At 41.3% G+C, this 27,707-nt stretch overlaps 1 protein-coding gene across 2 annotated transcripts in view; it reads right to left on the minus strand.

Annotated features, from left to right (window-relative positions):
• LOC126259354 (catenin alpha) overlaps window positions 1-27,707 on the minus strand; it is a 154,549-nt gene that overhangs the window by 25,258 nt on the left and 101,584 nt on the right. For both annotated transcript variants that reach the window (XM_049956080.1, XM_049956081.1), the window contains 7 exons: window positions 26,683-26,800; window positions 24,756-25,005; window positions 21,830-22,030; window positions 19,315-19,466; window positions 11,736-11,805; window positions 11,544-11,611; window positions 750-931 (listed from right to left, as the gene is read on the minus strand). In XM_049956080.1, coding sequence (XP_049812037.1) covers window positions 750-931; window positions 11,544-11,611; window positions 11,736-11,805; window positions 19,315-19,466; window positions 21,830-22,030; window positions 24,756-25,005; window positions 26,683-26,800 — 1,041 coding nt within the window. The remainder of the gene's footprint in view (window positions 1-749; window positions 932-11,543; window positions 11,612-11,735; window positions 11,806-19,314; window positions 19,467-21,829; window positions 22,031-24,755; window positions 25,006-26,682; window positions 26,801-27,707) is intronic.

Here is a 27,707-nt window from a genome sequence, read left to right on the forward strand (position 1 = left end):
AAAATGCCCTTTATTCAAAGTAAAAATAAATAAGTTGCAGCAGAGGTGAATGTATAGTGTCATTTGATAGAAATTATTTCAATATACAAGACACAATAATAATTCCAACAACTTTGGATACAAACAGCAGAAGTAGATTATAAGTGTAGTAAGAATGGAGGAAACTACTGTATTTTTATTTCAGGCCGAAGAAGAAATGCTTCTTGTTTTCAGGTAATCTGCCAAATTTTTAATCATATTGTATGCCTCACAATATCATATCTGTCTTCAACAATAATAGAACATCCTGTAAGCTGTATTTGGCAACGCAACTGGACAAGGCATAGCTGAATTGGTTTTTGATAGGTGGTCTGACTCCAGAGCAAACTCAATTATCTTCAATAAAAATAAGGTAGCATGTGTGTACCGTACAATGCAATTCTTAAACATCCTAAAGCTGTCCAGCATAACCTACCTTCTACATTTTATATATTTACTGTCGATATGCACACAAATTATTTTCATACTTGAATTGTTGCAAATTTTCTTGCCTTTAAACCACAATATAGTAACAGACCATTAAATGTGTATGTAGTCAGAGAATCAACTAATTGCATGGAAAAATCCACAAGCCTGTTATATGTATTTAAAAGAATATGTATATAACAGAGGGAAATATAAAAGAATATGTAGTTAGAGAATGAACTATTTGCATGGACAAAGGCACAAGCATATTTTACGTATTTAAAAGAACCAATTATTTTACTTACCGTGTGAAATCAGTCATCTCCATCATAATCATGCACATGTGTTTTGCCAGAACAATAATATCATTTCCTGTGTCGTCCCACTTGGCAACTTCACGATCAAATTTCAGTTTTTCACTACGGAAGTATTCTACCTGTTGGGCAATCTTCTGCTTATCTTCTTCAGTCATCTTACGCATGGCTTCCTGTAACATAGCTCCAAATCAAGCTCACTGCAAACACTGTGGGAATTCCTAATTTCTAAAACATAGAAATGAAATATTTTATCATTATTCTGGACTCTTTGTATCAAGTATTTTCATACAATTAAATTTATTTGTTTTCTCCAAGCTCATAACTGACTTGCCGTAAGTATGGACTCGAACTTACAACTACCATGTACAGTGGTTGAACAGAGCAAAATATAACTTATGAATATGTATGAATCTGTTTATTAATTGAGGCCAGGAGAATAACAGGAGCAAGAATAACTTCCAGCTGTGTAGTTCAAGCTTTTCTGAACTATGTAGATAGGAGTTATCATTGTTACACATCCTACACTCCCTTACCTTCCTGACCTCAATCTCTGCTGACCCACTCCTCCCACACCCCCTATCCCACAGTCTCCCCTACCCCACGTATCTACTGCCTCTATCCACCACATTCTCAGCTGGCTACCTCCTTCTGGGCCGCCAACTACACCTCCTCAACCTCTCCTCCTGTTTTGTGCCACCCCATCTGACACAGCCCCTCATGCCAATCCCCTGCTAAAATGTAATCACATCATCTTATGTTCAGCCTGCACAGTGTACACTGATTCACAAGGAAGGTTTGTGTATATGATTTATTGTCTGTAGCAAGATATGTGTGTGTAATATAAATACTGTTATTTCTTCCATATTTAATTGGCATTTGGAGCAACATCTCACAGCTACAATCAGGTGGGAAGAGCAGTAAAATAACAGCTGCCATAAAACCATACGGCAGCAAAGACTGACCACAATCTATAAAATAAAATTGGCTGCCATGTTTTTCTATCTGTATATGAAGGCTAATTGCAGGAACTACTGCAGAGATTTTGGAATGGATTTCACTAACAGAAGGTTTGCGTACATCACTTCATATCATAAACAAATCATCCGGCTGTATATAGGGACCTTTGCAAAGCCAGAGCAGGTCACTAGTTATGTATAAAATAAAGTGTGGTTGCTTAGGGAATGTGGGCCAAATGCAAACATTTAAAAAATTAAATAACATTTGTCATTCAAAGAATGATGAAGCTTTCAAACTATCCAGCCTTTGAATGAATTGTTAGTCAAATGATAATTTCTGTGTTGTTAGGTATTCACACTGACCAAAAATCTACACAAAGTGTGATGGTGGGAGACAGAAGGCCATTAGCAGTAGTGAAAAAACAGAGTTGGTTGGTCGGTTGGTTTAAAAGGAGGAGGGAGGGAGAGAGGCACCAAACTCCTAGGTCATCGGTCCCTCGTTCCGATTAAAATAATTTCACAAGGGAGTAAAATAATCGAGAGATACAAAACACAGCTGGAAACCACAAGAATGACAGAAGCGCAACAAACACTAAAATGGACAAAATCGGAGAAGAAAACCACAGAGAGATGCAAGAAAAATGTAGAAGAGATCAAAACAAGAGAGCAGATTACCATGGCTGGCTGACCAGGAGAATAAAAAGGAGAAGCCAGCCACTCTGCAACACATTAAAACCTCCATCCTAAAAGCACTAGGGTGGCGGACATGCGCTAAAACTTAGATCAAACGATAAAACCCACCCTCACGAATAAAAAGTAAAACTAAAGCTGCTGTTGAGGCATTGTCACCCAACACCGAAGATAGGATGTTGGGAAAGTTAAAAGTCCACTGCAGAACGGCTAAAAGTGGGCAGTCCAGCAAGAGGTGGACAACCATCATTTTGTGAGCCACAGCAACACCGAGGTGTGTCCTCGTGACGGAGGAGGTAACCATGCGTTAGTCACGTATGGCCGATGCAGAGCTGGCAGAGAACAACTGATTCCCTGTGAGAGGACTGCATGGAAGACTTCCACACATTCGTAGTCTCCTTAATGACATGCAGTTTGTTGGGCATACTGTTATGCCATTCCTTCTCCCAAAGACAAAAAACCCTGGTGTGTAAGACAGAATGCAGGTCAGTTTCCAAGATACCCATCTCCAGAAGTAGTTTCCTCGTAGCCTGTTTGGCCAGCCTGTCAGCAAGTTCATTGCCTTGGATTCTGACATGTCCCGGGGTCAGCACAAACACCAGTGGATGACGGAACCATTCCAGGGCATAGACGGACTCCTGAATGGACACTACCAAAGGATGGCAAAGGTAGCATTGGTCAATAGCTTGTAGGCTGCTCAAGGAGTCAGTACACAGGGGAAATGACTCACCTGGGATGAGTGGATGTACTCAAGAGCACGAGATAGGGCCGCCAGCTCTGCAGTGAAAACACTGCAGCCGTTTGGCAAGGAGTGCTGTTCAATATGTCCTCCATTAACATACGCAAAGCCTACGTGACCATCAGCCATCGGTACATGTCATGAATCGAGAGGAAGTAATAGCGGAGAGCCGCAGGGTTAACGGAGTCCTTAGGGCCACGCGAAAGGTCCAGAAGACTCTGCGTCCTAGGTGTACACCGGGGAGGCGTATGTGAATGGACCTCGAGGAGTTCAGACAGAAGGGACCAGACACAAACCGCAATCATGAGCCCTGATCTGGGCCGCCAACGTGGGAGATGAACCGCCACAGTTGGGAAAAAGAGACGGTACTTCGGATGCACAGGAGAACAATGAACGAGTGCAACATAACTGGCGAGCAGTTGTGCAAACATAATGTTCAATGGAGGGACTCTGGCCTCCACCAGTAAACTGGTCACCGGACTTATTCTAAAAGCTCCCATCGCTAGGCGAATGCCTTAGTGGTGCACTGGCTCGAGTAATCGCAACGCTGAGGACGACGCCGAACTATAAACCAGACCCCCATAGTCAAGGCGGGATTGAACAAGGGCTCTGTAGAGCTGCTGTAGCGTAGAGCGATCTGCACCCCAGTTGGTGTTGCCCAGGCAGCGGAGGGCATTGAGGTGCTGCCAGCACTTCCACTTAAGCTGACGAAGGTGAGGTAGCCAAGTCAATTGGGCATCGAAAACCAGTCCTAAGAATCGATATATATCCACTGCAGTGAGTGGATCGTCATTAAGATAAAGTTCTGTTTCCAGATGAACAGTGCGAAGTCGACAGAAGTGCATGACACATGGTTTCAAGGCTGAAAGCTGGAAGCTGTAGGCTAGAGCCCATGACTGCGCATTGTGAATGGCTCCCTGTAGGCGCCGCTCCCACTCTGTAAATAGGGCGTTACAGGGTTCACTGTGGCATGCAATGAACGAGAGGACTTTCCTTTCCATCCGCCATTAGAGGGTGCAAAAGGCTGGGGAATAGTTGTCCGACGCACAGGCTCGAGCACAGTGCTCAGCAAAGTGCTCGGCAATTGTGCTTGCATCAGTAGATAACACGCCATTGATGTTAATGCCAGGGACACCTGCAGGGGTTGGTACCCAAAAAGACGTCTGATCTTCGTCCAGAGTTGGGAAGGTGACGTATGGCACCCAATGGTCAACATGTACCTCTCCCAACACTCCTGTTTCCGTCGTTTCACAAGCTGGCGACGCAGGCATGGAGCCGCTTAAAGGCTATTAGAAGCTCTAGGGAAGGGTGCCGCTTACGTCGCTGTAGAGCTCACATATGCTCTTTAATTGCCTCAGCAACTTCAGATGAACACCAAGGGGTTGTCTTTCGCCGGGAGCATGCTAAAGAACAAGGGATCGCATTTTCCGCCACAGAAACGATCGTTGTAGTAACCTGCTCAACGATAACATTGATAGCACCATGTGTGGGAGATTCAGTGGTGACAGCAGAGGTGAAGGCTTCCCAGTCTGCCTTGTTTAAAGCCCATCTGGGTGTCTGTGGTGTCTGTGGGCACGAGACCAGGGGAGTGACAGGAAGATGAGGAAGGGGTCACTACCACACAAGTCATCATGTGCTCTCCAGTGGATAGATGGGAGAAGGCCAGGACTGCAAACCGACAGATCAATGGCCGAATATGTGCCATGTGCCACACTGAAATGTGTGAAGGCACCTGTATTTAAGAGGCAGAGGTCGAGTTGTGACAGTAAATTTTTGACCTCCCTACCTCGGCCAGTAACCGTTGCACCACCCCACAAGGGGCTATGCGTGTTAAAATCTCCCAAAAGTGGGAAAGGTTTATGGAGTTGATCAATCAGTACAGAGAATACGTTCAGGGGTACTGCACCATCTGGAGAAAGATATACATTGCAGACAGTTATTTCCTGCATTGTCCTTATCCTGACGGCCACAAGAGAGGTTTGAAAGGGCACAGGTTCACTACATATTGAGCTCAAGACATAGACGCAAACTCCACCTGACACACTATTGTAGTCGCTACAGTTCCTGTAATATCCCTCAGAGCCGCAGAGGGCAGGGGCCCACATTGCCGGGAACCAGGTTTCCTGGAGTGCAATGCAGAAAGCAGGTGTAAAGCTTAACAATTGCCATAGCTCAGCCAGGCAGTGGAAAAAACCACCACAATTCCACTGGAGGATTACTTGGTCGTGAGACTGGGAAAGTATGAAACACTCAGTGAGGCAGTCTACACCTCAGAGTCAACTGCTACCACCAGATGAGTATCTGTGCAGTCGACATCCATTGTGTCTGAGGGCCCTGCGAGATCTAGGTCCTCAGCTGACGCCAGAATCTCCACCTCATCATCAAGACACAGAGCCTGTAGGTAGTGACGTTGTGGGTGCCACCGCAGTGCCTCGGTTCTGGGGGGTCTTTTTCTTTTTAGGTTTCTCTCGCTGCTCCTTAGGTTTGTCTGGCTGGGAGGCCTTCACCGATTCAGTCTCAGGGACTGAGGAGGACCGTGAAGCCCTACGACCAGCTACCTGTGGATACTTCTGCCACTGGCAGGTGTCAGCTTTGCCCGAGGGATCCCTTCCTGGCGAGAGGAGCCGAAGAAGACTTACGCTTCTCCAGCTGAGAAAAGGGGACTGACGTCCCCAATGATTCGGAGAGTGTTGCTCCTGGAGTAGGTTGTGCAGGAGCAACAGGGAGGGAAATGCCCCCACCACCAAGGGGGCAGGTAGAGTCTGACGGCTCAGAGCCAATTGTACGCGACGGAACTGAAGATGGTAGAACCGTTGTCATAGCGGAAGCGTAGGTTGACGTCGTATGCACAAGATGTAGCCTCTCATATTTTCTCTTAGCCTCAATTGTACGCGACGGAACTGAAGATGGTAGAACCGTTGTCATAGCGGAAGCGTAGGTTGACGTCATATGCACAAGATGTAGCCTCTCATATTTTCTCTTAGCCTCAGAGTAGGTCAGTCGGCCCATGTCCTTGTATTCCATTATTTTTCTTTCTCTCTGGAGAATCCTGCAGTCTGGTGAGCAAGGCGAATGGTGATCTCCGCAGCTGACACAGATGGGAGGTGAGGCACAGGGAATATTGGGATGTGAAGGACGTCCACAATATTGACAGGTGACACTGGAAGTACAGCAGGAAGACATGGCCGAACTTCCAGCACTTAAAGCACCGCATCGGGGGAGGGATATATGGCTTTACATCACATCAGTAGACCATCACCTTGACCTTCTCGAGTAATGTGCCACCCTCGAAGGCCAAGATGAAGACACCGGTGGCAACCTGATTCTCCCTTGGACCGCGGTGGATACACGGGACAAAATGGACTCCTCGCCGCTCTAAATTGGTGTGCAGCTAATCGTCAGACTGCAAAAGAAGGTCCCTGTGAAATGCGATACCCTGAACCATATTTAAGCTCTTATAGGACGTGATGCAAACAGAAACATCCCCTAGCTTGTCACAGGCGAGTAGTACCCATGACTGGGCAGAGGACGCTGTTTTGATCAAGACTGACCCTGACCGCATTTTGGACAAGCCCTCCGCCTTCCCAAACTTGTCCTCTAGATGCTCCACAAAAAACTGAGGTTCCATTGACAAGAAAGATTCCCCATCAACTCTTGTACATACACTGTACAGGGGTGAATAAGCTTCACTGCCTTCCTTAGCCTGGCATTACTGCCATGGTGTGGCCCGGGGAGGAGGAGGGGGGCGGGGGCGGGGGGGGGGGGCGCGATTTGGGGTCATATTTCTTAGCATTGAAGTTAGATCTTGACCACTTAGAGACTGCTGGTGTTTGACCACCAGCAAGAGACGACGAACTACACTTCATGGCGTGTCATCCGCCCTAATGCCACCCACTCCGACCAGGGGCCCTCCCCATGAGCGCCACCCAGCCGCAGCAAAGGCCACCTGACAGGATGGCCATTGCTGAGAGTCCTGATGCCCCAGGATGATGGGCATCTATTCCTTGGCATACGTGGGGAGTTAACAACGCAGGCATCAGCAGAGCGATCCTTGTGTGGTCACGGGACTACAACCAACAGGGTACATGGCAGCCCCACCACAATGGACTGACTGCCGTGCTGGATATTGGCGCAAATGAGCGAAGAAGTCCATTATCGTCGACAGTGCAGAAAGCGATACTGCACAGTGGATGGAGGAAAATGCACCCAGAAGGGTGACCTCACCCAACAGTTGGAGAATGAGCAGAAGTGCAGATCCACTTCAACGAAGAATGTGAGAGGTCTCAGCGCATGATGGACACTATGCACCATGTAAGGCGCCCTCCCCAATTGGCTCACTCATTGGGAAAATTTTGAAAAATGGAGGTCAAATCCTACAGGGGACCATCACATAAAGGCCAAAATGTGTGAGACTCCTTTTAGTCACCTCTTACGACAAGCAGGAATACCTCGGCCCATTCTAACCCCAGACCTGCAGAGTGGCAAAACAGAGCTTAATATTGTTAACAACCGCAAAACTATGGGGCAGAGTGTGGGCATGAATAAGAGAAGAAAAGGGAAATGGGGTGTCCAAAGTTGGAGTAGGAGACAATTACAGTGGGATATGACAAGAAAGCCACTGTTGCCATGGCAAGGAGGTTAGGGTGAAAGAGAGGGGAGAGGGGAGGGGGAAGAGGAAGTATACTATAGGTAGAAGTAAGGTAAAAGCTAATGCCATTTCCTGTTCTTTACGTAATGGATAGCTGCATCAAACCAGTTTCTGGGCTAAAGACCACAACAACAACAACATGTGTGTCTATGTGAACTCACAATTTATTTGCCAAAAAGCGGTTGCCTGCTGCCCTCAGATTATTTATAAAATTAACCCAGAGCTGAGATACCCAACTGTTCAATATCAAACTCATCTACAAACAGAGTCCATATTATTTGTATCTGCTGTTTAGGTATGGCACATAATGAAATTGAGCACCATTAAATTGAATTAAATTGAATAAGAGAAGAAAAGGGAAATGGGGTGTCCAAAGTTGGAGTAGGAGACAATTACAGTGGGATATGACAAGAAAGCCACTGTTGCCATGGCAAGGAGGTTAGGGTGAAAGAGAGGGGAGAGGGGAGGGGGGAAGAGAGAGAGAGGGGAGGGGGAAGAGGAAGTATACTATTCCTGCAGAGTGGCAAAACAGAGCTTAATATTGTTAACAACCGCAAAACTATGGGGCAGAGTGTGGGCATGAATAAGAGAAGAAAAGGGAAATGGGGTGTCCAAAGTTGGAGTAGGAGAGGAGTATTCAAAACGAAAATTTCTGTTCCGACACTGACAATGTTGAGTGTTTATGGAAAACGTTCAAGGCAATCGTAAAATGTGTTTTAGACAGGCACGTGCCGAGTAAAACTGTGAGGGACGGGAAAAACCCACCGTGGTACAACAACAAAGTTAGGAAACTACTGCGAAAGCAAAGAGAGCTTCACTCCAAGTTTAAACGCAGCCAAAACCTCTCAGACAAACAGAAGCTAAACGATGTCAAAGTTAGCGTAAGGAGGGCTATGCGAGAAGCGTTCAGTGAATTTGAAAGTAAAATTCTATGTACCGACTTGACAGAAAATCCTAGTAAGTTCTGGTCTTACGTTAAATCAGTAAGTGGCTCGAAACAGCATATCCAGACACTCCGGGATGATGATGGCATTGAAACAGAGGATGACACGCGTAAAGCTGAAATACTAAACACCTTTTTCCAAAGCTGTTTCACAGAGGAAGACCGCACTGCAGTTCCTTCTCTAAATCCTCGCACAAACGAAAAAATGGCTGACATCGAAATAAGTGTCCAAGGAATAGAAAAGCAACTGGAATCACTGAACAGAGGAAAGTCCACTGGACCTGACGGGATACCAATTCGATTCTACACAGAGTACGCGAAAGAACTTGCCCCCCTTCTAACAGCCGTGTACCGCAAGTCTCTAGAGGAACGGAGGGTCCCAAATGATTGGAAAAGAGCACAGGTAGTCCCAGTCTTCAAGAAGGGTCGTCGAGCAGATGCGCAAAACTATAGACCTATATCTCTGACGTCGATCTGTTGTAGAATTTTAGAACATGTTTTCTGCTCGAGTATCATGTCGTTTTTGGAAACCCAGAATCTACTATGTAGGAATCAACATGGATTCCGGAAACAGCGATCGTGTGAGACCCAACTCGCGTTATTTGTTCATGAGACCCAGAAAATATTAGATACAGGCTCCCAGGTAGATGCTATTTTTCTTGACTTCCGGAAGGCGTTCGATACAGTTCCGCACTGTCGCCTGATAAACAAAGTAAGAGCCTACGGAATATCAGACCAGCTGTGTGGCTGGATTGAAGAGTTTTTAGCAAACAGAACACAGCATGTTGTTATCAATGGAGAGACGTCTACAGACGTTAAAGTAACCTCTGGCGTGCCACAGGGAAGTGTTATGGGACCACTGCTTTTCACAATATATATAAATGACCTAGTAGATAGTGTCGGAAGTTCCATGCGGCTTTTCGCGGATGATGCTGTAGTATACAGAGAAGTTGCAGCATTAGAAAATTGTAGCGAAATGCAGGAAGATCTGCAGCGGATAGGCACTTGGTGCAGGGAGTGGCAACTGTCCCTTAACATAGACAAATGTAATGTATTGCGAATACATAGAAAGAAGGATCCTTTATTGTATGATTATATGATAGCGGAACAAACACTGGTAGCAGTTACTTCTGTAAAATATCTGGGAGTATGCGTGCGGAACGATTTGAAGTGGAATGATCATATAAAATTAATTGTTGGTAAGGTGGGTACCAGGTTGAGATTCATTGGGAGAGTGCTTCGAAAATGTAGTCCATCAACAAAGGAGGTGGCTTACAAAAGACTCGTTCGACCTATACTTGAGTATTGCTCATCAGTGTGGGATCCGTACCAGATCGGGTTGACGGAGGAGATAGAGAAGATCCAAAGAAGAGCGGCGCGTTTCGTCACAGGGTTATTTGGTAACCGTGATAGCGTTACAGAGATGTTTAATAAACTCAAGTGGCAGACTCTGCAAGAGAGGCGCTCTGCATCGCGGTGTAGCTTGCTCGCCGGGTTTCGAGAGGGTGCGTTTCTGGATGAGGTATCGAATATATTGCTTCCCCCTACTTATACCTCCCGAGGAGATCACGAATGTAAAATTAGAGAGATTAGAGCGCGCACGGAGGCTTTCAGACAGTCGTTCTTCCCGCGAACCATACGCGACTGGAACAGGAAAGGGAGGTAATGACAGTGGCACGTAAAGTGCCCTCCGACACACACCGTTGGGTGGCTTGCGGAGTATAGATGTAGATGTAAAGAAAGAGGTTTGGGTACAGAGGGTGGAAAAAAGACTGACAGGCAGAAGAGGTAAGATCCCAACCTCTTGATGCACCTCTCACATATTTCTCTCTAGGCCAGCACCACCCACCTGATATTTCTTTTTCATATTTCTCTCTATCCAGCTCACACCCATTTCTTGCTGATTTGTATTCATTTTATTCTGCAATACTGCATGGCCTTCCTATTACAAATGTTCACAGACCTGGTAACCACTGAACACCTACATTAACAGTGTATGCTCATCACACACACAACTTGCAGTTCTCATTTATCTTTGTCATTGTCCTCTCTCATGCAAGAATACCCTTGGGCTCAGTTTTTAATTTGCCCTCAGTAAATTGTTTAGCCATTTCCCACCTCTCTTTCAATTCTTTCAGTCTTACTCTCCAGGCAGATATACCTCATGTTGATCAGTTATTTCACTTTCAAATGTGTCAGTCATTCGTTGAACAATTGGTGTTCTGGAAACTGATTCTCGCTACACTGAACACTTATGAAAGAAAATGGTTGTCTTACACAGAGCAGGCAAACTGTCTCAGGAAAACACAGTGACCACCTTGTATTTTTTTAATTATATATATCAGTCTAGCCCATACAAATTCACCATCAGATAATATAAGTATGTTAGATTGCAAATCATAATTTATTTCTACGTTAACCTATAACTCAGACAAAAATAAATAAATGAAAAAGTCGGTCATAAATTTCTTCAAAATAATGATTCCAGATGGATCAAATTGCTGCAATAATGCGTAATTCAGTACTTCATATTTACTTATCATCATACAAGAAAGAAATAAAGGAAATGTCTAGTTTAACATAGAGAAGACACTCTCTCTCTCTCTCTCTCTCTCTCTCTCTCTCTCTCTCTCATTCAAGCATCCTTTAGTTTTTCATTTTTAATGACTTACAGTCTGGCAGATTACATTACCTAAAAATGATAATTCTACTATAATACTAATGACTATTAAATGGCGAAGAAAGTCTTAACAATACAATAAAGTAAGCCTTGCTGTAGAAGGAACAAGTAAAGTTTAAGCCTTACCCTTGCAGTTGTGATTCCACTAATGTCAGGATACTCGTCAACACCATGTTCTCCTGTATGAGCACTCGCTGAAATTAATTAATGTTTTCTGTATTACTTTTTGAAAGTCAAATACAACAAAGATATTTGAATCTGATAATAAAGAAATAATGGCAAAAAAGATCTAACACCATTAATAAATGGATTGCTTACATTTGCTCCTTGTTTCAATTGTGTAATGTTCATCAAATTCAACATCTTCTGGGTCAAGTTCTTCATCAGTCTGAAAGGCAGGAAAAATGAATAACATATGTAAGAGATAAATATCTGCTGAAAATTCTTTACTTATTTATTTACTTGTTTTTATTTACCACCACCAATTAACATGGCACCATTAATTAGTTAATTTACTATTTTGATAATCTATTAACATGGCAAATTTAATTGTAGAACTGTTCCATAGAACACATTCATAATAAAGTATGTTACAATATGGAACATTTCAACAAGACAAACATAATATATGACAAAAATATTTATATGTCTACAGCTGGCCATTCGGTCTTTTTTCTGTAGAAAGACAATTTATTTATATTCAAGAATTCCCCTATGATATAGAAGGAGTCATTAAAGGGAAACATATTTAATCTACATTTGAAAACACTTCTGTTATTTTCAGACATTTCATTTCCGTTGGTATATAGTCAAAAAGTTTTATAGCTGCATATTTCAGCCCCTTCTGTGGCAAAGTTATATTCATAACAGAGTAATGCAGATCTTTTTCCTTCTAGTGTTGTGATTGTGAATGTTTCTGTTACTCCCAAACTCAGATGGATTGTTAACAAATTTCAGAAGTAAAGAAATGTACTGTGAGGATGTGATTAATATTCCCAGTTGCTTAAAGAGAGTTATGCAGTATGTATGTGCACCCCAAATATAATTCTAATTACTTTCTTTTGTGTAATGAATAATTTTGACCTTAATGAGGAGTCACCCCAAAATATTATCCCATAAGACTCCAGTGAATGAACTTACCGACTTCTACATTCAGAAAGTTAGCAATTACCATTATCGCAGAAGTCAAAAACGCAACATTTTATCAGGTTTACTATAAGTTTTAAGTTTTCATCAATAGCGGCACAAACCTAAGAACTTAGAATTGCCTACTCTTTTAATTATTTCTTGTTGGTATAGTACGTTAATAGAATGCAGGATACTTTTGACTGTACAAAGCTGGATGAGCTGTGATTTTTTAAAGCTAGCCCATTTGTGCAAAACTAATCAGCAACTTCAACAAAAATATGATTTACTATTTTCTCTATTGATACTTCTTTGCTCATTTCACTATAATGGTCATCTGTAATCAGGATTAATTCTGTCTCCTGATTCAAATAAAATGGCAGATCATTAACATAAAGCAAGAACAGCAGTGGGCCAATGACTGAACCCTCTAGGACTCCCACTGTACGTTCTCCCCATGCAGATGATGTGGCTTCCCTCTTTGTATTACCTGAACAGCCTAGGGTAACTTCCAGCATTCTGTTTCTTAAATTCAAACAAAACCCAACATGTGCTGAACTACATATTCCATAAAAACTTCTCTTACAATATTATGAAAAGGATAGATTGCTGCTCACCATACAGCAGATGTGTTGAATCGCAGAAAGGCACAACAGAATTACTGCTCTGTATTTTAGCTTTCAAGTAACCAAAAGTTCTTTTTTTGAAGCAGAAAACACAAATGCAAACACAAACGACCACTTTCTCTGGCCACTGTGGTCAGACTCAGTGTCCAGAGACATTGGTCCCGTGTGTTTAAGTTGTGCTTGTGTGAATGTATGTGTGTTTTCTACTTCAGAAGAAAGCCTTTTGGCTGGAAGCTGAAATATATATCAGTGTTTTCTGCCAGCCTGCCAACCTATCCTTTTGATAATGTTGTTATTCCACCCTGGACCTTCCATCATCTGGTTTCTCTAATAGAATATTATGACCAACACAATCAAATGTCTTTGATAAGTAATGGAAGATCCCAAATGTTGATATTTTATCACCGAAGATTTCATTATGTGCTCAGTAAGTGAGTTAATAGCTGATTCACTAGAGTGGCCCTTTTGAAACTCAAACTGTGCCTGGCTAGGGTGACAACTCCAAAGTACATTACCTTTTCAGATATTTTAGAAAATGATGTAGTGTTGCCACTGGGTAGTAGTTATTGACATCTGCAGAGCTGCTTTCCTACAGAGTTCCCCAACAATGAGATATTTTAATCCACATGAGGAAACTCACAATTAATGAGGCATTACGTAAGTGGCCTCACATATTATATAGCCAAAACTTTTCAGTGTCTGATTGGAAATGTTATCCACTCCGTAGGAACTTTAAACCCCTATCAAAACAGATATAAATTCATTAAGAAATATCTTGAATTTCGAGCTAGTATTAGGCTCACTGTAAACTTCACATCAGTCAAATTTTTAAGCTTTTTTTTAAAAAAAAATCTTCACCAGTTTTGTGATTAATCAGCCTCACAGTTTTGTTAGCAGGTTTGTAAACTGAACGTGGAGTTAAGTTACACAATGTGACTGACGAATAGTTTACCACAGAATAGCCATGGGTCTTTAACGTCTGCTTGTATGAATACATTGTCTACCTGTATAATGGTACTGAATTTAATTGATGAAAGGAGAAAATATAAAAATGCAGTAAATGAAGCAGGCAAAAAGGAATACAAACGTCTCAAAAATGAGATCGGCAGGAAGTGCAAAATGGCTAAGCAGGGATGGCTAGAGGACAAATGTAAGGATTTAGAGGCTTATCTCACTAGGGGTAAGATAGATACTGCCTACAGGAAAATTAAAGAGACCTTTGGAGATAAGAGAACCACTTGGATGAACATCAAGAGCTCAGATGGAAACCCAGTTCTAAGCAAAGAAGAGAAAGCAGAAAGGTGGAAGGAGTATACAGAGGGTCTATACAAGGGCGATGTACTTGAGGACAATATTATGGAAATGGAAGAGGATGTAGATGAAGATGAAATGGGAGATACGATACTGCATGAAGAGTTTGACAGAGCACTGAAAGACCTGAGTCGAAACAAGGCCTCCGGAGTAGACAACATTCCATTGGAACTACTGACGGACTTGGGAGAGCTAGTCCTAACAAAACTCAACAATCTGGTGAGCAAGATGTATGAAACAGGCGGAATACCCTCAGACTTCAAGAAGAATATAATAATTCCAATCCCAAAGAAAGCAGGTGTTGACAGATGTGAGAATTACCGAACAATCAGTTTAATAAGTCACAGCTGCAAAATACTAACACCAATTCTTTACAGACGAATGGAAAAACTAGTAGAAGCCGACCTCGGGGAAGATCAGTTTGGATTCCGTAGAAATACTGGAACACGTGAGGCAATACTGACCTTACGACTCATCTTAGAAGAAAGATTAAGGAAAGGCAAATCTACGTTTCTAGCATTTGTAGATTTAGAGAAAGCTTTTGACAATGTTGACGGGAATACTCTCTTTCAAATTCTAAAGGTGGCAGGGGTAAAATACAGGGAGCGAAAGGCTATTTACAATTTGTACAGAAACCAGATGGCAGTTATAAGAGTCGAGGGGCATGAAAGGGAAGCAGTGGTTGGGAAGGGAGTAAGACAGGGTTGTAGCCTCTCCCCGATGTTATTCAATCTGTATATTGAGCAAGCAGTAAAGGAAACAAAAGAAAAATGCGGAATAGGTATTAAAATCCATGGAGAAGAAATAAAAACCTTGAGGTTCGCCGATGACATTGTAATTCTGTCAGAGACAGCAAAGGACTTGGAAGAGCAGTTGAATGGAATGGATGGTGTCTTGAAGGGAGGATATAAGATGAACATCAACAAAAGCAAAACGAGGATAATGGAATGTAGTCGAATTAAGTCGGGTGATGTTGAGGGTATTAGATTAGGAAATGAAACACTTAAAGTAGTAAAGGAGTTTTGCTGTTTGGGGAGCAAAATAACTGATGATGGTAGAAGTAGAGAGGATATAAAATGTAGACTGGCAATGACAAGGAAAGCGTTTCTGAAGAAGAGAAATTTTTTAACATCGACTATAGATTTAAGTGTCAGGAAGTCATTTCTGAAAGTATTTGTATGGAGTGTAGCCATGTATGGAAGTGAAACATGGACGGTAAATAGTTTGGACAAGAAGAGAATAGAAGCTTTCGAAATGTGGTGCTACAGAAGAATGCTGAAGATTAGATGGGTAGATCACATAACTAATGAGGAGGTACTGAATAGGATTGGGGAGAAGAGGAGTTTGTGGCACAACTTGACCAGAAGAAGGGATCGGTTGGTAGGACATGTTCTGAGGCATCAAGGGATCACCAATTTAGTATTGGAGGGCAGCGTGGAGGGTAAAAATCGTAGGGGGAGACCAAGAGATGAATACACTGAGCAGATTCAGAAGGATGTAGGTTGCAGTAGGTACTGGGAGATGAAGCAGCTTGCACAGGATAGAGTAGGATGGAGAGCTGCATCAAACCAGGCTCAGGACTGAAGACCACAACAACAACATATGTTGAGCAACTCTGGTAGTGAAATTTATGATTGATACTAAATAATATGTTGCCACTGAATTCATTTTAATGCCCGATTGCAGCAATGTCAGAATTTCTATTTCATCTTCATTTCATCATGTATATGTATGGCTGTTCTTTTGGACAAGTCTGCAAGAACAGACACCATATGTATATAAATAACATGTGGCTAACAGCATCTCTAGCTCACTTTTCCTATCAGAGTCCTTCAAGAAATTTACATTAAACTCACCCTTCCTTCTGCCTCACAGACAGCACAATAATCCATCAACATTCTGCAAGAAACTTATCAACTACGCAGTGGAGACCACTATACTGTCATGATAACAAGTATCACATTTCCCAATATAAACTCACAAGCACGTGCTTCTATATCTTGATTGCACAGAATTTATTTTCTTCTACATTTCTGTACTTATATTCCTTTTTTATAAATGTGACTACTACTATATCCAAACCTTTACATAAACCATTAAACCACAGATTCTTTAAAGAATCAAACTCCCATGAATAAAATAGCTTGAAACCTCTGATTACTTTAGAAATGAGTTAATGTGTTAATTATTTGACTTTAAGCAAGGAAGCGAGAAAAAGTGTAGGAAATGTTTGAAATTATGTTTAAAGTTTTATGAAAGTCTATCAGTGGCAACCAGTGAGCAAGCGGTAACACACTACAGCACACTATAAATATTTGAATAAATTATGCCATTTATCTAGGTGTACATGCCAGAAATCACACTAAAATTGTGCCATTTCTCTTCAAATGTTTGCTGGCATGTAAACAAAATGAACAAATACCTGTTTTGTAGCACTTTCTGCACAATAACTAGAAACCACAGTGCCAAGTGTGGAAATGATTTCAGCCGTACTACGATTCATTCAAGAGAGAGACGCAGTTATTCATTGTTCTACTGCACATACTACAATCCTCTCAGAACAAAGTCAGTAAAGGCAAGAACAGAAATAACCTGAAGTTAGGCAATAATCTCACCATGCCTTCAGAGCTCTAAACAAGTGATCAATCAAAAGTTAGAATGGAAGGCCAATCAAAAAGTGTTATGTTTCATTCATGGGAAACTTTATATTTCTAATCTGTTTTTGGCGCACTCTTATAATTAAATGTCAATTACTGATACATCAGCAATAAAAGCTTTCAGGAGCCCCTAGCATAAATAACAGTATTGTTAAATGTTGCACATGTTTAGCATGGCCACATTGTTAGAGATATACTGTCATGGAATCGGAAGAAGAAGGTCTGCATCCTGTTCTTTCCAACTACTAAGATCTCGCAAATAAATTAACAACTCATTTACTTTACATTTTACTCCCTAGTATTATGGCAAGGCAAGTAGATTTCATTTTTCATTGTTTTATTACAAGATGAACTGGGAGTCTCTGTCAATTTAATTTCTTTCAATAATGGCTGCCTGAATTCTGAATGTGACCTAAAATCAGTGTTTCACTTGATCCTGATAACCACAGGGAACACGAGTTAACCCGGAGCTGGTCATGCTACCCCAGAACTTAAAGAAAACCAGCACCGATTCATATCAGCGCCACCTCTGTGGCGGGTCAAGAATGTTTTTCCTCGTCCTCATAAAAGCTGGAAAATAACTCTAATTTTGCTTGCTTTAATTAGTTAATACCTTGTGGCACAATATTATGGGACAACACTTTCCATTCATGAAGAACGTTTTTTTTTTAAATTTCCACCATCTGATTCTCAAGTGCATGCTGAATTGCCTGTGACTTGTCACAAATATTTTAACATTTCCTTCAACATATTTCGACAATTACAGTCACAGACAGCTCAGACAGATTTTAACATTTCAACATAAACTGCAGAATGGCTACAAAGCCAAAATCATGACCGTGTAAATTAAATGAACAATTAACTGTCAAGTGGTGGAAATTTCTTTCAAAAAATTTTATGTGATTGTGGTCTCCCATAAAGGAAAGATCACAAGGAACTAGTTTCCATACAATCCATAATAAGCAATTAAAAAGTAAACTAATCACTTCAGAAGCACTGACACTGTTGGACAGATACGTCTTTCTTCGGAAAGCTCTTTGAGGTATCAGTCATTGAGGTACACAATACTTTTTGCCAAGTAAGTTAATGTAAACACATTCACTTTAAAGAAAATTAAGGGGAAAGGAGGAGGGGGAGGGAGCAACAGTTTACTTAGTTCACTGTTTAAACACAAGGTATAGCACAGCACAAAGCACTTTGTACTGACAGGCATGGGATAGGTGTAGGCAGGCAGCAGATTAGATGCTCAGTAGCTGCTTCTATTTCTTCCAGGTCATGCCTCAAACAGTATTTCTTGTTTTTATCCCAGCTGTTTCCAGTTGCCCGAACTATTAACACCTGATCTTCTTTGTTGAAACACTTACAGATTTGTCCGAAGTTTTCTGTTACCTGTTAAAGACTAGTACTTAGTTTCACAAAACTTGTGAACTGGTCCCCTGCACCTATCTTCCCTTTTTGTTCCATAGTTCCATTGTGAGGTGATCCTCAAGGATGTAGAGCATGTCATAAAAACAAAAATACACAATATATATTTATAAAGCATCTAACCTAGACTTCCAGCTGTGTTGCAGATCAGTCTCTCACTCCAAATTATATTCCAAAACAAGTTGTCAGTGTTCCACTCTTTTGCACACATATGACCACACACACCACAATACCAATACACCACAGGACAAAGCCAATATCCAGAATTGGTAGAGTCAATTGACCCTACAATTCGATAAAGAAATTTTGACAATGGAGTAGGAATTGGTCACCAGTAAATCTTTTAAGCTCCTCTGAACTCAATAAGTAGCTTAACTTTTTATGGCTGCTGGCAAGTTATTGAAAATTTTTCTTTGTGAATAATGTACATCTTTCTTCGAAAAAGCAAATGACTTTAAATCTTTATGCAGATTATTATTACACGTCTAATATCTCACGAGCTGAGTTGTTGATTCGAGAAAGAGAGCTACATATCATATCACATGAATTTATTGAACTGTTCCTAATATGTCTACTAGATGTTTCTAACATTACCTAATATCCCACTGCCACTCTTATGTAATGTTTATGCACATATAAAATTTATTCCATAGCAAAGACAATTCTTACCCTAAAATTACTGACCACAATGCATATTACTGATAGTTGTCAGATATAACGAGTAAATATTTGTTAGAAAAAGCAAACACTCACTCTGTTCATTAGTACAGCTCTTCTTATTTCTCTTACACCATCATATACAAGTCGAGATGCATCTATGAACTCATTCTCATCCACGTCCTTGGGTGGATTGGAAGACAAAGCATCTACCGCCACCTCAACTCGCTGAGCAAAATTTGGCATCACTGCACCACAGAACAAGTCATATAAATGCAAATGAGTGTTATTAACACGGTAAAGTAAGAAAGTTAAATATTATTTACCTAATTTTATAAGCAGTACCTCAAAATTTGCACCCACATTCTTCATCATGTGATACCACTTTGGTTTATAAAGCAGAAACATTCTTTCTCAACATGCTATAACATTCATTGTTAGCAAGTAAAACCTCAAGGGAAGTACATGATGTGGCTATGCTGCAGGATTGGGCAAGTTGTTTAAGCTTACTCATACTCAAAAACACTATTTATTCCTAAATAGTTCTGCCGCCACTTGGTGAGTAGATTTTTATCCATCCAATTAAATAATGAATAGTAGCATTGCAATTTCAACAGCCAAAAGCTTCAGAGTTCTGAGTTCACTCAAACACTGAGTCTGGTGAGTACCTGTTATAGCCTCAAAAGCATTGTTAATGTTAAACATGGATGTCCTATGTTATAAAATATGAGTTAATTGTACTGCTTCTGGCTTACAACGTAATTTGTATTTCTTATATGTGGTTCACCATCTTGCACTATTTCCACATCACATGCATTACCATACTGTTTTTGCATATTATAGATCTCACAAGATTTTGACAAAGAGTATTTTTCTTATAAAATCCAATGCCTTATTGGTGGTGAAGAGCTTCAGCAAAAGATAAAAGAAAAAAAAAAGTTGTCTTTTTTTCAAGATACAATAAATACAGATAATTTAACTCAATTTTAATATGCTGTAGCTTCGAGTAAAATGCAACATTCTATGCGTAACAAATCACTGTATATAAATTTCAATAAAGTTACAAAATATATTTCTGAATAAGTGTTGGCACTAGTTATATCTGCATCCAGATTTTTTTCACTTTCAATCAGGGGACCACAGGAATTTGCAGATAAAAATTTAAAATTTGAAATCAAGGTTAACTCTTATGGGTTTGGTGAATAATACTTCAGAATATAACCAGTATTATGATTTAAAAGTTGATACAGGAGTAACATTCATTTTATATGATAAGCTGTTTACTGTTTATTTTCTATTAATGCACATTATATTGTGCTTCGTCAGGGATTTTCTGTTACAGTTTTTTCTGGTTGCAATATTGTCATATCATGGCTATTGGGTGGGAGATGTGGGGACAGTGAGTTATCTTAGATTTAGGCCAGGGAGGTTACGGGAGCGAAGGCTGAGCAGTGAGGATAGCTCTCATCTGCGCAGCTCAGGGAAGCCTGTGGTGGTGGGGAGGATCCAGACGGCACGGGTCGTGAAGCAGCCTGCATGTTGTGCCCCTAGTCCACGTTGTTTTTGGCAACAGTTTGGCGGTGGCAATTCATTCTGGTTGACAGCTGGTTGGTTGTCATACCAATGTATAAGTGCTGTGCAGTGGTTGCAGCAGAGCTGGTATATAACATGGCTGCTTTCACAGGTGGCCAAGCCTCTGCTGGCGTATATACGCCTGTGATGGGACTGGAGTAGGAAGTGCCGAGTGGGTGGATTGGGCAAGTCTTGAATCTGGGTCTTTCCACAAGCATATGATCCCTGTGGCAGGAGATTGCAGATGGGAGTGGCATAGTGATGACTAAGATGTTGTAGAGGTTGGGTGGGCTGCAGAACACCATTTTGGGAAGGGATGGAAGTATTTGGGTAGGATGTCTGTCATTTCATAGCATCATGATAGATAATCAAAGCCCTGACAGAGGACATGGTTCAGATGTACCAGTCCTGGGTGGTATTGAGTGACAAGGGGGTGCTTCTTTGTGGTTGGTTCTTGGGATGGGTATGAGGATCAGGTGTGTGGGAGGATATGGTATGGGTGATCTGTTTGTGTATTAGGTCTGGGGCGTATTACCTGTCTGCAAAGGTCTTTGTGAGGCCTCCAGCATACTGGGCAAGGAAGTTCCCATCACCACAGATTCAACTGCCATGGGTGGCGAGGCTGTACAGGAGGGATTTTTTGGCATGGAAGTGGTGGCAGCTGTCAAAGTGCGGTACTGCCAGTGATTGGTGGGTCTGATGTGAACCAAGGTGTGGATGGGACCACCTCTCTCAGATCGACATCTAAGAAGGTGGCACGATGGGTGAAAGAGGACCAGGTGAAGTGGATGGGAGAGAAGGTGTTGAGGTTGTGGAAGAATGAGGATAAGGTGTCCTGGGCTTGGGTGAAGATTATAAAGATGTCATCAATAAACATGAACCAGACCAGGGTTTTGGGAAATAAGGAATGTTTCCTCTAGATGGCCCAGAAGAGGCTGGCATAAAAAGAGTGCCATGAATTTTTTTTTTTATTTCACTTAATTTATGGGAAAAACAATATGTATTGTTTATGACAAAACATAATGCATTGTTCTCTTACCTTGATCTCTCAATACTTTAACTGCCTCTAAAACTCTCTCTGTATATATTCCCGGTTCATAGTTATCCATTTCTGCCCCCACGACATTGCAAACACGGGATGAGCGGCCACGAATGGCTCCCGCGGTGCGATCTAAGGTGTCGGCATCCCCTTCTTGAAGCGCCAACACACACTTGTTCACATCTTCAAGAATATGGTTTTCTGAAAACAAGCACAAGAAACTTGAGAAATAACAAAGTATTACTTTTAAAAGACATAACTTCTTTATTCCCTAACAACTTCCTCTGCTCACTGAAAATCAGGTGCAAGATTTTTACGCAAAGTGTCACAAAATACCATGATTATTCATTACAAAAATATTTCAGGCAATTGTGACTAAAAATTGATCTGTACATCAGATCTTGTAATTACTGTCTTCAAGTACAAGATCTGCTGTTCAATGAAAAGACATATATGTTAATCTGTAACAGGGTACCAAGCAGCGTGTCACAATATACAAAGAGAAAACCCAATACAATGCATTAAATTCTGTGAGGGCAAAGCACACTGAAGTGGAAATATAATTTACAGTGTTCTAAGAAACAGCCCTGAAGTCGTAGCATGGGAAACGCACCTACTACTACGCAAAATTACATTGGCATCCCCAGGCTTCAAAAGGGAAGACTGGCCTCAGGAGTGGACATACCCTGCAGAGACACAACATCCACACTAATGGTTACTGCAGCTACTTGGCGGAACTGACAAGACTGCTGGCCTCACAGGAATTTCCAAGAATAACTGATGAATAGTAAATACATTTAGGTTTTTGTGAACATCCCTGAATATGCTGGCATCCTGAAGAAAGTAAAGCAACAAGAAACACGGACGGGAGAGAAAGGCGACGAGAATTTTGCAAGAATATTCACAACTGATGAAGATACTTCATGCACCCACCCAATCACGAAAAAACACTGATTTGGAGTTACAGATAATGTGGAAAGTAGGACATCACAAAACTAATATAAGATTTACCTTGTTGTCTGAATATATTACTTCCATATTGGAAAATCAAACAATGGAAGCCCCAGATGGAATAACAACAATATGGAAAGGACAGATTGCTACCCACCACAAAGAGTATGCATTGAATCACAAACAGCCTCATTGAAAAAAAGAACACAAGAAATATTTTCCACTTTTAGACAAAGTCCTTCTTCAGAAGTAGAACACACACATATTCACACAACTCTCAAATATATGGTCACTGCCTCCAGTAACCAAGACCCAACTGCTATCTTAGCTCAGCAGACAAAATGTTAGTTATCCCCTTAAAAGATCACAATAGTAACTTTTTAGTCCTCCAGGTGGTATAGAATTGGTGCCAGACAATCAAGTGACACTACACTGCTGACCCTAGTTCATGCAGTGAAGTGGTGTCTACGGGCCAGAGAGTTGTATGGAGGTGGGTTGATGTGGAGACATGAAACAATGGCAGAAAGGCCCTATTGTGTTTGGACATGACCATAACCATGAAGCTATGCATTGTTGGTTTATCCACACGGACTATCCTATGTGTCCACGCAGTATAGTGTTCCTCTCAGACCCATGTAACATGCCACAAAGATGCTGACTGTAATATGATCTTAGCCGAATGGGACCATAGATGAGTCTCACGCTAACCTATCCTAATTACCAATGACAATCGGTCTCAAACATGACAGAAATTTTGGTATAGCTGACTGCAGGCCCATCTCAACTAGATTCCCCGTAAACAATGTAAAGTCAACTGCCTGCAATGGACTTTTATAATTAAGGTACTTCACAAATGGCCACTGTGCATAGAGCTGCACAGCTTCAGTGAGCCAAATAACATAGAAACTGGGCAGTTGCTGACTTGGGTGGTAGTGAGGTACAACAAGTTACAACTTTCCCATTTTTCCAAATTATGCAAGGTGTCGAGCGCACTGACATCCCAATGAGGCACTTAACCTGCAATTTGAGGAGGATGTGATAGTTTTGTGATGTTTTAGGAATATGTTTTTCGAACCAAGGCTTGGATCTGCTCACTCAGGTTAAAGTTAACATGATGCAGGATGTTTGTTTCAACACAATTGCTTCTATATCTTCCATGAATGTAACGATAACACGTGGATTCATAGGACTATACACAAACATTCCAGAATACTCAAAAAGTCCGCTAAGTCGGCCAATCTTAGTACCAAAGAAAATGTCTGGGACTTTTTGGAACAGTAGCTGAAACTTAGCAATCAACATATCTACAATTTGATAGCTCTACAGAATCTCCAACAACCACCTGGGTATGTATTACCTGACAAAAATTGAGGTCTCTCTTCCTCACCAAAGCTCGAACTGGTGTTCGTGATATTAGTCTAATGTCTTCTGGTGGAATGTAAGGAAGTACGACAGCACAAGGCTTTGAAGGAAAAGCAGTATACATGACTATGAACGAGGGGAGGGGGTGTGGGGGGAAAGGGGGGGGGGGGGGGGGGGCAACACGGAGTTTTTGCATCTCCTATCCCAAGACCACAGTGAAAGTGTTATTACATAGATCAAATAAGGTGCTGGTAAGTTCCTATGAGACCAAACTGATGAGGGCATCAGTCCCTAGGCGTACACACTACTTTATCTAACTTAAACTAACTTACGCTAAGGACAACACACATACACACACCCATGCCCAAGGGAGGACTTGAACCTCCGATGGCGGGAGCCGCGCGAACCCTAGCAAGGCCCCTCAGACCGCATGGTTACCCCACGCAGCATCAAATAAGGTATGGGGGGGGGGGGGGGGGAATAGAACACACAACTATGCAAGGTTTGCAAAGAATTGTACTTTGTTGCATACATTTACAACTGTTGTAGAAGCTGTACTGAACGCTATCTTACCTGTTACATTACTGAAGTATGGATTAATGCACATATTTACCTGAGACTGCTAAGAAATCATCAATAGTAGTGATATCATCAACAGCCTCTGTCAAAATCCGCACTTGGTTTTCCCATGCATCACGGAAGACGTCCATATTTTCTTGAGCAACTTTTGAACGTGGCCTGGCTGCCAAAATGCGTGCTGCATTTATTACTTGAGGACAAAGATTCTCTATCTGTGCAGCAGCGTAACGTACCATCTTAACTCCATCTTCATTTCCAGACATGCTGCATGCTAAATTGGCAACCTGTAAACCAGAGAGATTTATTTAGGCTAAACCATAATTTCCCAGCAAGATATTCATCAGGATGGCCCATGTTAATGGCATCTACATTTAAAGTATAATAAGTAAAGACAAAAATGTAGAAACTAAATACTGTGTTCATAATCAGGATGATGATGTTCAACTCTGTGGCCATCTTAATATAGGTTTAGACAGTGTTATGAAAACAATAGATTGCTACCCACTAATAGCAGAGATGTAGAGTCGCAGACAGGCACAACAAAAAGACTCCTGAACAAATAAGCTGTCAGCCAGAGGACATTCTTCTGGAGGAACACACACACACACACACACACACAACCACCGGTCTGTCCTCAGTGGCCAGATGCAGTGGTTATGTGTTTGTGAGACTTTTAATTGTGTGAATATATATGTCTGTGTGTGTGGGGGGGGGGGATGGGGGGGGGGGGGGCCCTTTCAGAAGAAAGTCCTCTGGCTGACAGCTTATTTGTTCAGGAGTCTTTTTGTTGTGCCTGTCTGTGACTCTACATCTCCACTATATGGTGAGTAGCAATCTATCCTTTTCATAATACTGTCATTATTCCATCCTGGATTTTCCATTGTCTAATACAGGTTTTCTGTAATTTATCTAGACCACTTCTGGCAAATAATGTGATGGACTCTTCACAAAGGTCATGGCCAATTTCCTCCTCTACAATTGTCCAACTGTAAATGATCAAAGGTAAAGGAATGTTGTACTTTCTTCTTCTCCATAACAGTTTCTTAACTGTTATTGTAACAACTACAATAAGGTACAACCAACCTTAAAATAATGGACAAAATACTCTAACAAACTGATTATGTGGAGCACAAGTTTTATCTTCCATTTCTTTCAATGCTTCTTGTAATTCCATGTCCATAAACAGATCTGCTTCACAGAGGAAGGTAGAGTGCATTTCAGGTAGTAGTCTGTGAACTAGAAAACTGACCCTGTGAGGAACAATAGTGCAGAAGAAAGAACAACAGAAATATGAACCATGATCATCATCACCTTTCTTCTTCTTTCTACTTCTTCCTCTTCCTCTCCTTCATGTGCAACACAAAGATCCCCAGTCATCAGTACATACCATCACAACTAAGACCTTTCCAATTTCCTGAACATTTCTTCATTTTTCAAAGTTTTGGAACACCTCAGACTGAAGTGTTCATCTAATTGAACTCAGCTTAAAAACATGGCATTTCTCAGACATCATAACCCATATACCTAAGTGAAATCAAAAAATGGAAAAACCAGGATGGAATGTAACAATACGAGAGAAGGAAAGTTGCTACTCACCATATAGCGGAGATGCTGAGTCGTGATAGACACAATGGCCAAAAGCTATGATTGTGTGAATCTTTTTACTGTGTCTATTGCGACTCAGCATCTCCGCTATATGGTGAGTAGCAACTTTCCTTCTCTCGTATTGTTACATACCTAAGTGAAAAATTCAGAAACATGATAAATATACTAATTGCTGCCTGTTTGAAAAATGTCTACTTAAAATAACTCTCATAATTTTACAAGTATCATACCATGCATTTTGTAACAAACAGGGTTTACAACTAACAATATTTTGAGACTTCCAAGGCGTACACTAAATAATGAGAACTGCTTAAGAAGTTGAACACTGTAATAAATTCAAAAATGTAAAATTTTACCTCAACCAGTTTATTTGCATGTTCAGTGAAGACTAGGGCATATTCTTCAACTTCCTTTTCATTTCCTGCCCTGGCTGCTTCAATGAGGACAAGAAGCGGAACGTTGGTCTCCAGGAAACTAAAATAAAATCGCAATGTAGTTTAAGTAGCTAACTTACAAATAACTTAACGAATAAATACATTAATGCTTGTTGTTGTTGTTGTTGTTGTGGTCTTCAGTCCAGAGCCTGGTTTGATGCAGCTCTCCATGCTACTCTATCCTGTGCAAGCTGCTTCATCTCCCAGTACCTACTGCAACCTACATCCTTCTGAATATGCTCAATGTATTCATCTCTTGGTCTCCCCCTACGATTTTTACCCTCCACGCTGCCCTCCAATACTAAATTGGTGATCCCTTGATGCCTCAGAACATGTCCTACCAACCGATCCCTTCTTCTGGTCAAGTTGTGCCACAAACTTCTCTTCTCCCCATTGCTGTTCAGTACCTCCTCATTAGTTATGTGATCTACCCATCTAATCTTCAGCATTCTTCTGTAGCACCACATTTCGAAAGCTTCTATTCTCTTCTTGTCTAACTATTTACCGTCCATGTTTCACTTCCATACATGGCTACACTCCATACAAATACTTTCAGAAACGACTTCCTGACACTTAAATCTATACTCGATGTTAAAAAATTTCTCTTCTTCAGAAACGCTTTCCTTGCCATTGCCAGTCTACATTTTATATCCTCTCTACTTCGACCATCATCAGTTATTTTGCTCCCCAAATAGCAAAACTCCTTTACTAATTTAAGTGTCTCATTTCCTAATCTAATTCCCTCAACATTAGCCGACTTAATTCGACTACATTCCATTATCCTCGTTTTGCTTTTGTTGATGTTCATCTTATATCCTCCCTTCAAGACACCATCCATTCCATTCAACTGCTCTTCCAAGTCCTTTGCTGTCTCTGACAGAATTACAATGTCATCGGCGAACCTCAAAGTTTTTATTTCTTCTCCATGGATTTTAATACCTACTCCG

The sequence above is a fragment of the Schistocerca nitens genome, chromosome 5 (genome assembly GCF_023898315.1).
Source record: "Schistocerca nitens isolate TAMUIC-IGC-003100 chromosome 5, iqSchNite1.1, whole genome shotgun sequence".
NCBI lineage: Eukaryota > Metazoa > Arthropoda > Insecta > Orthoptera > Acrididae > Schistocerca > Schistocerca nitens.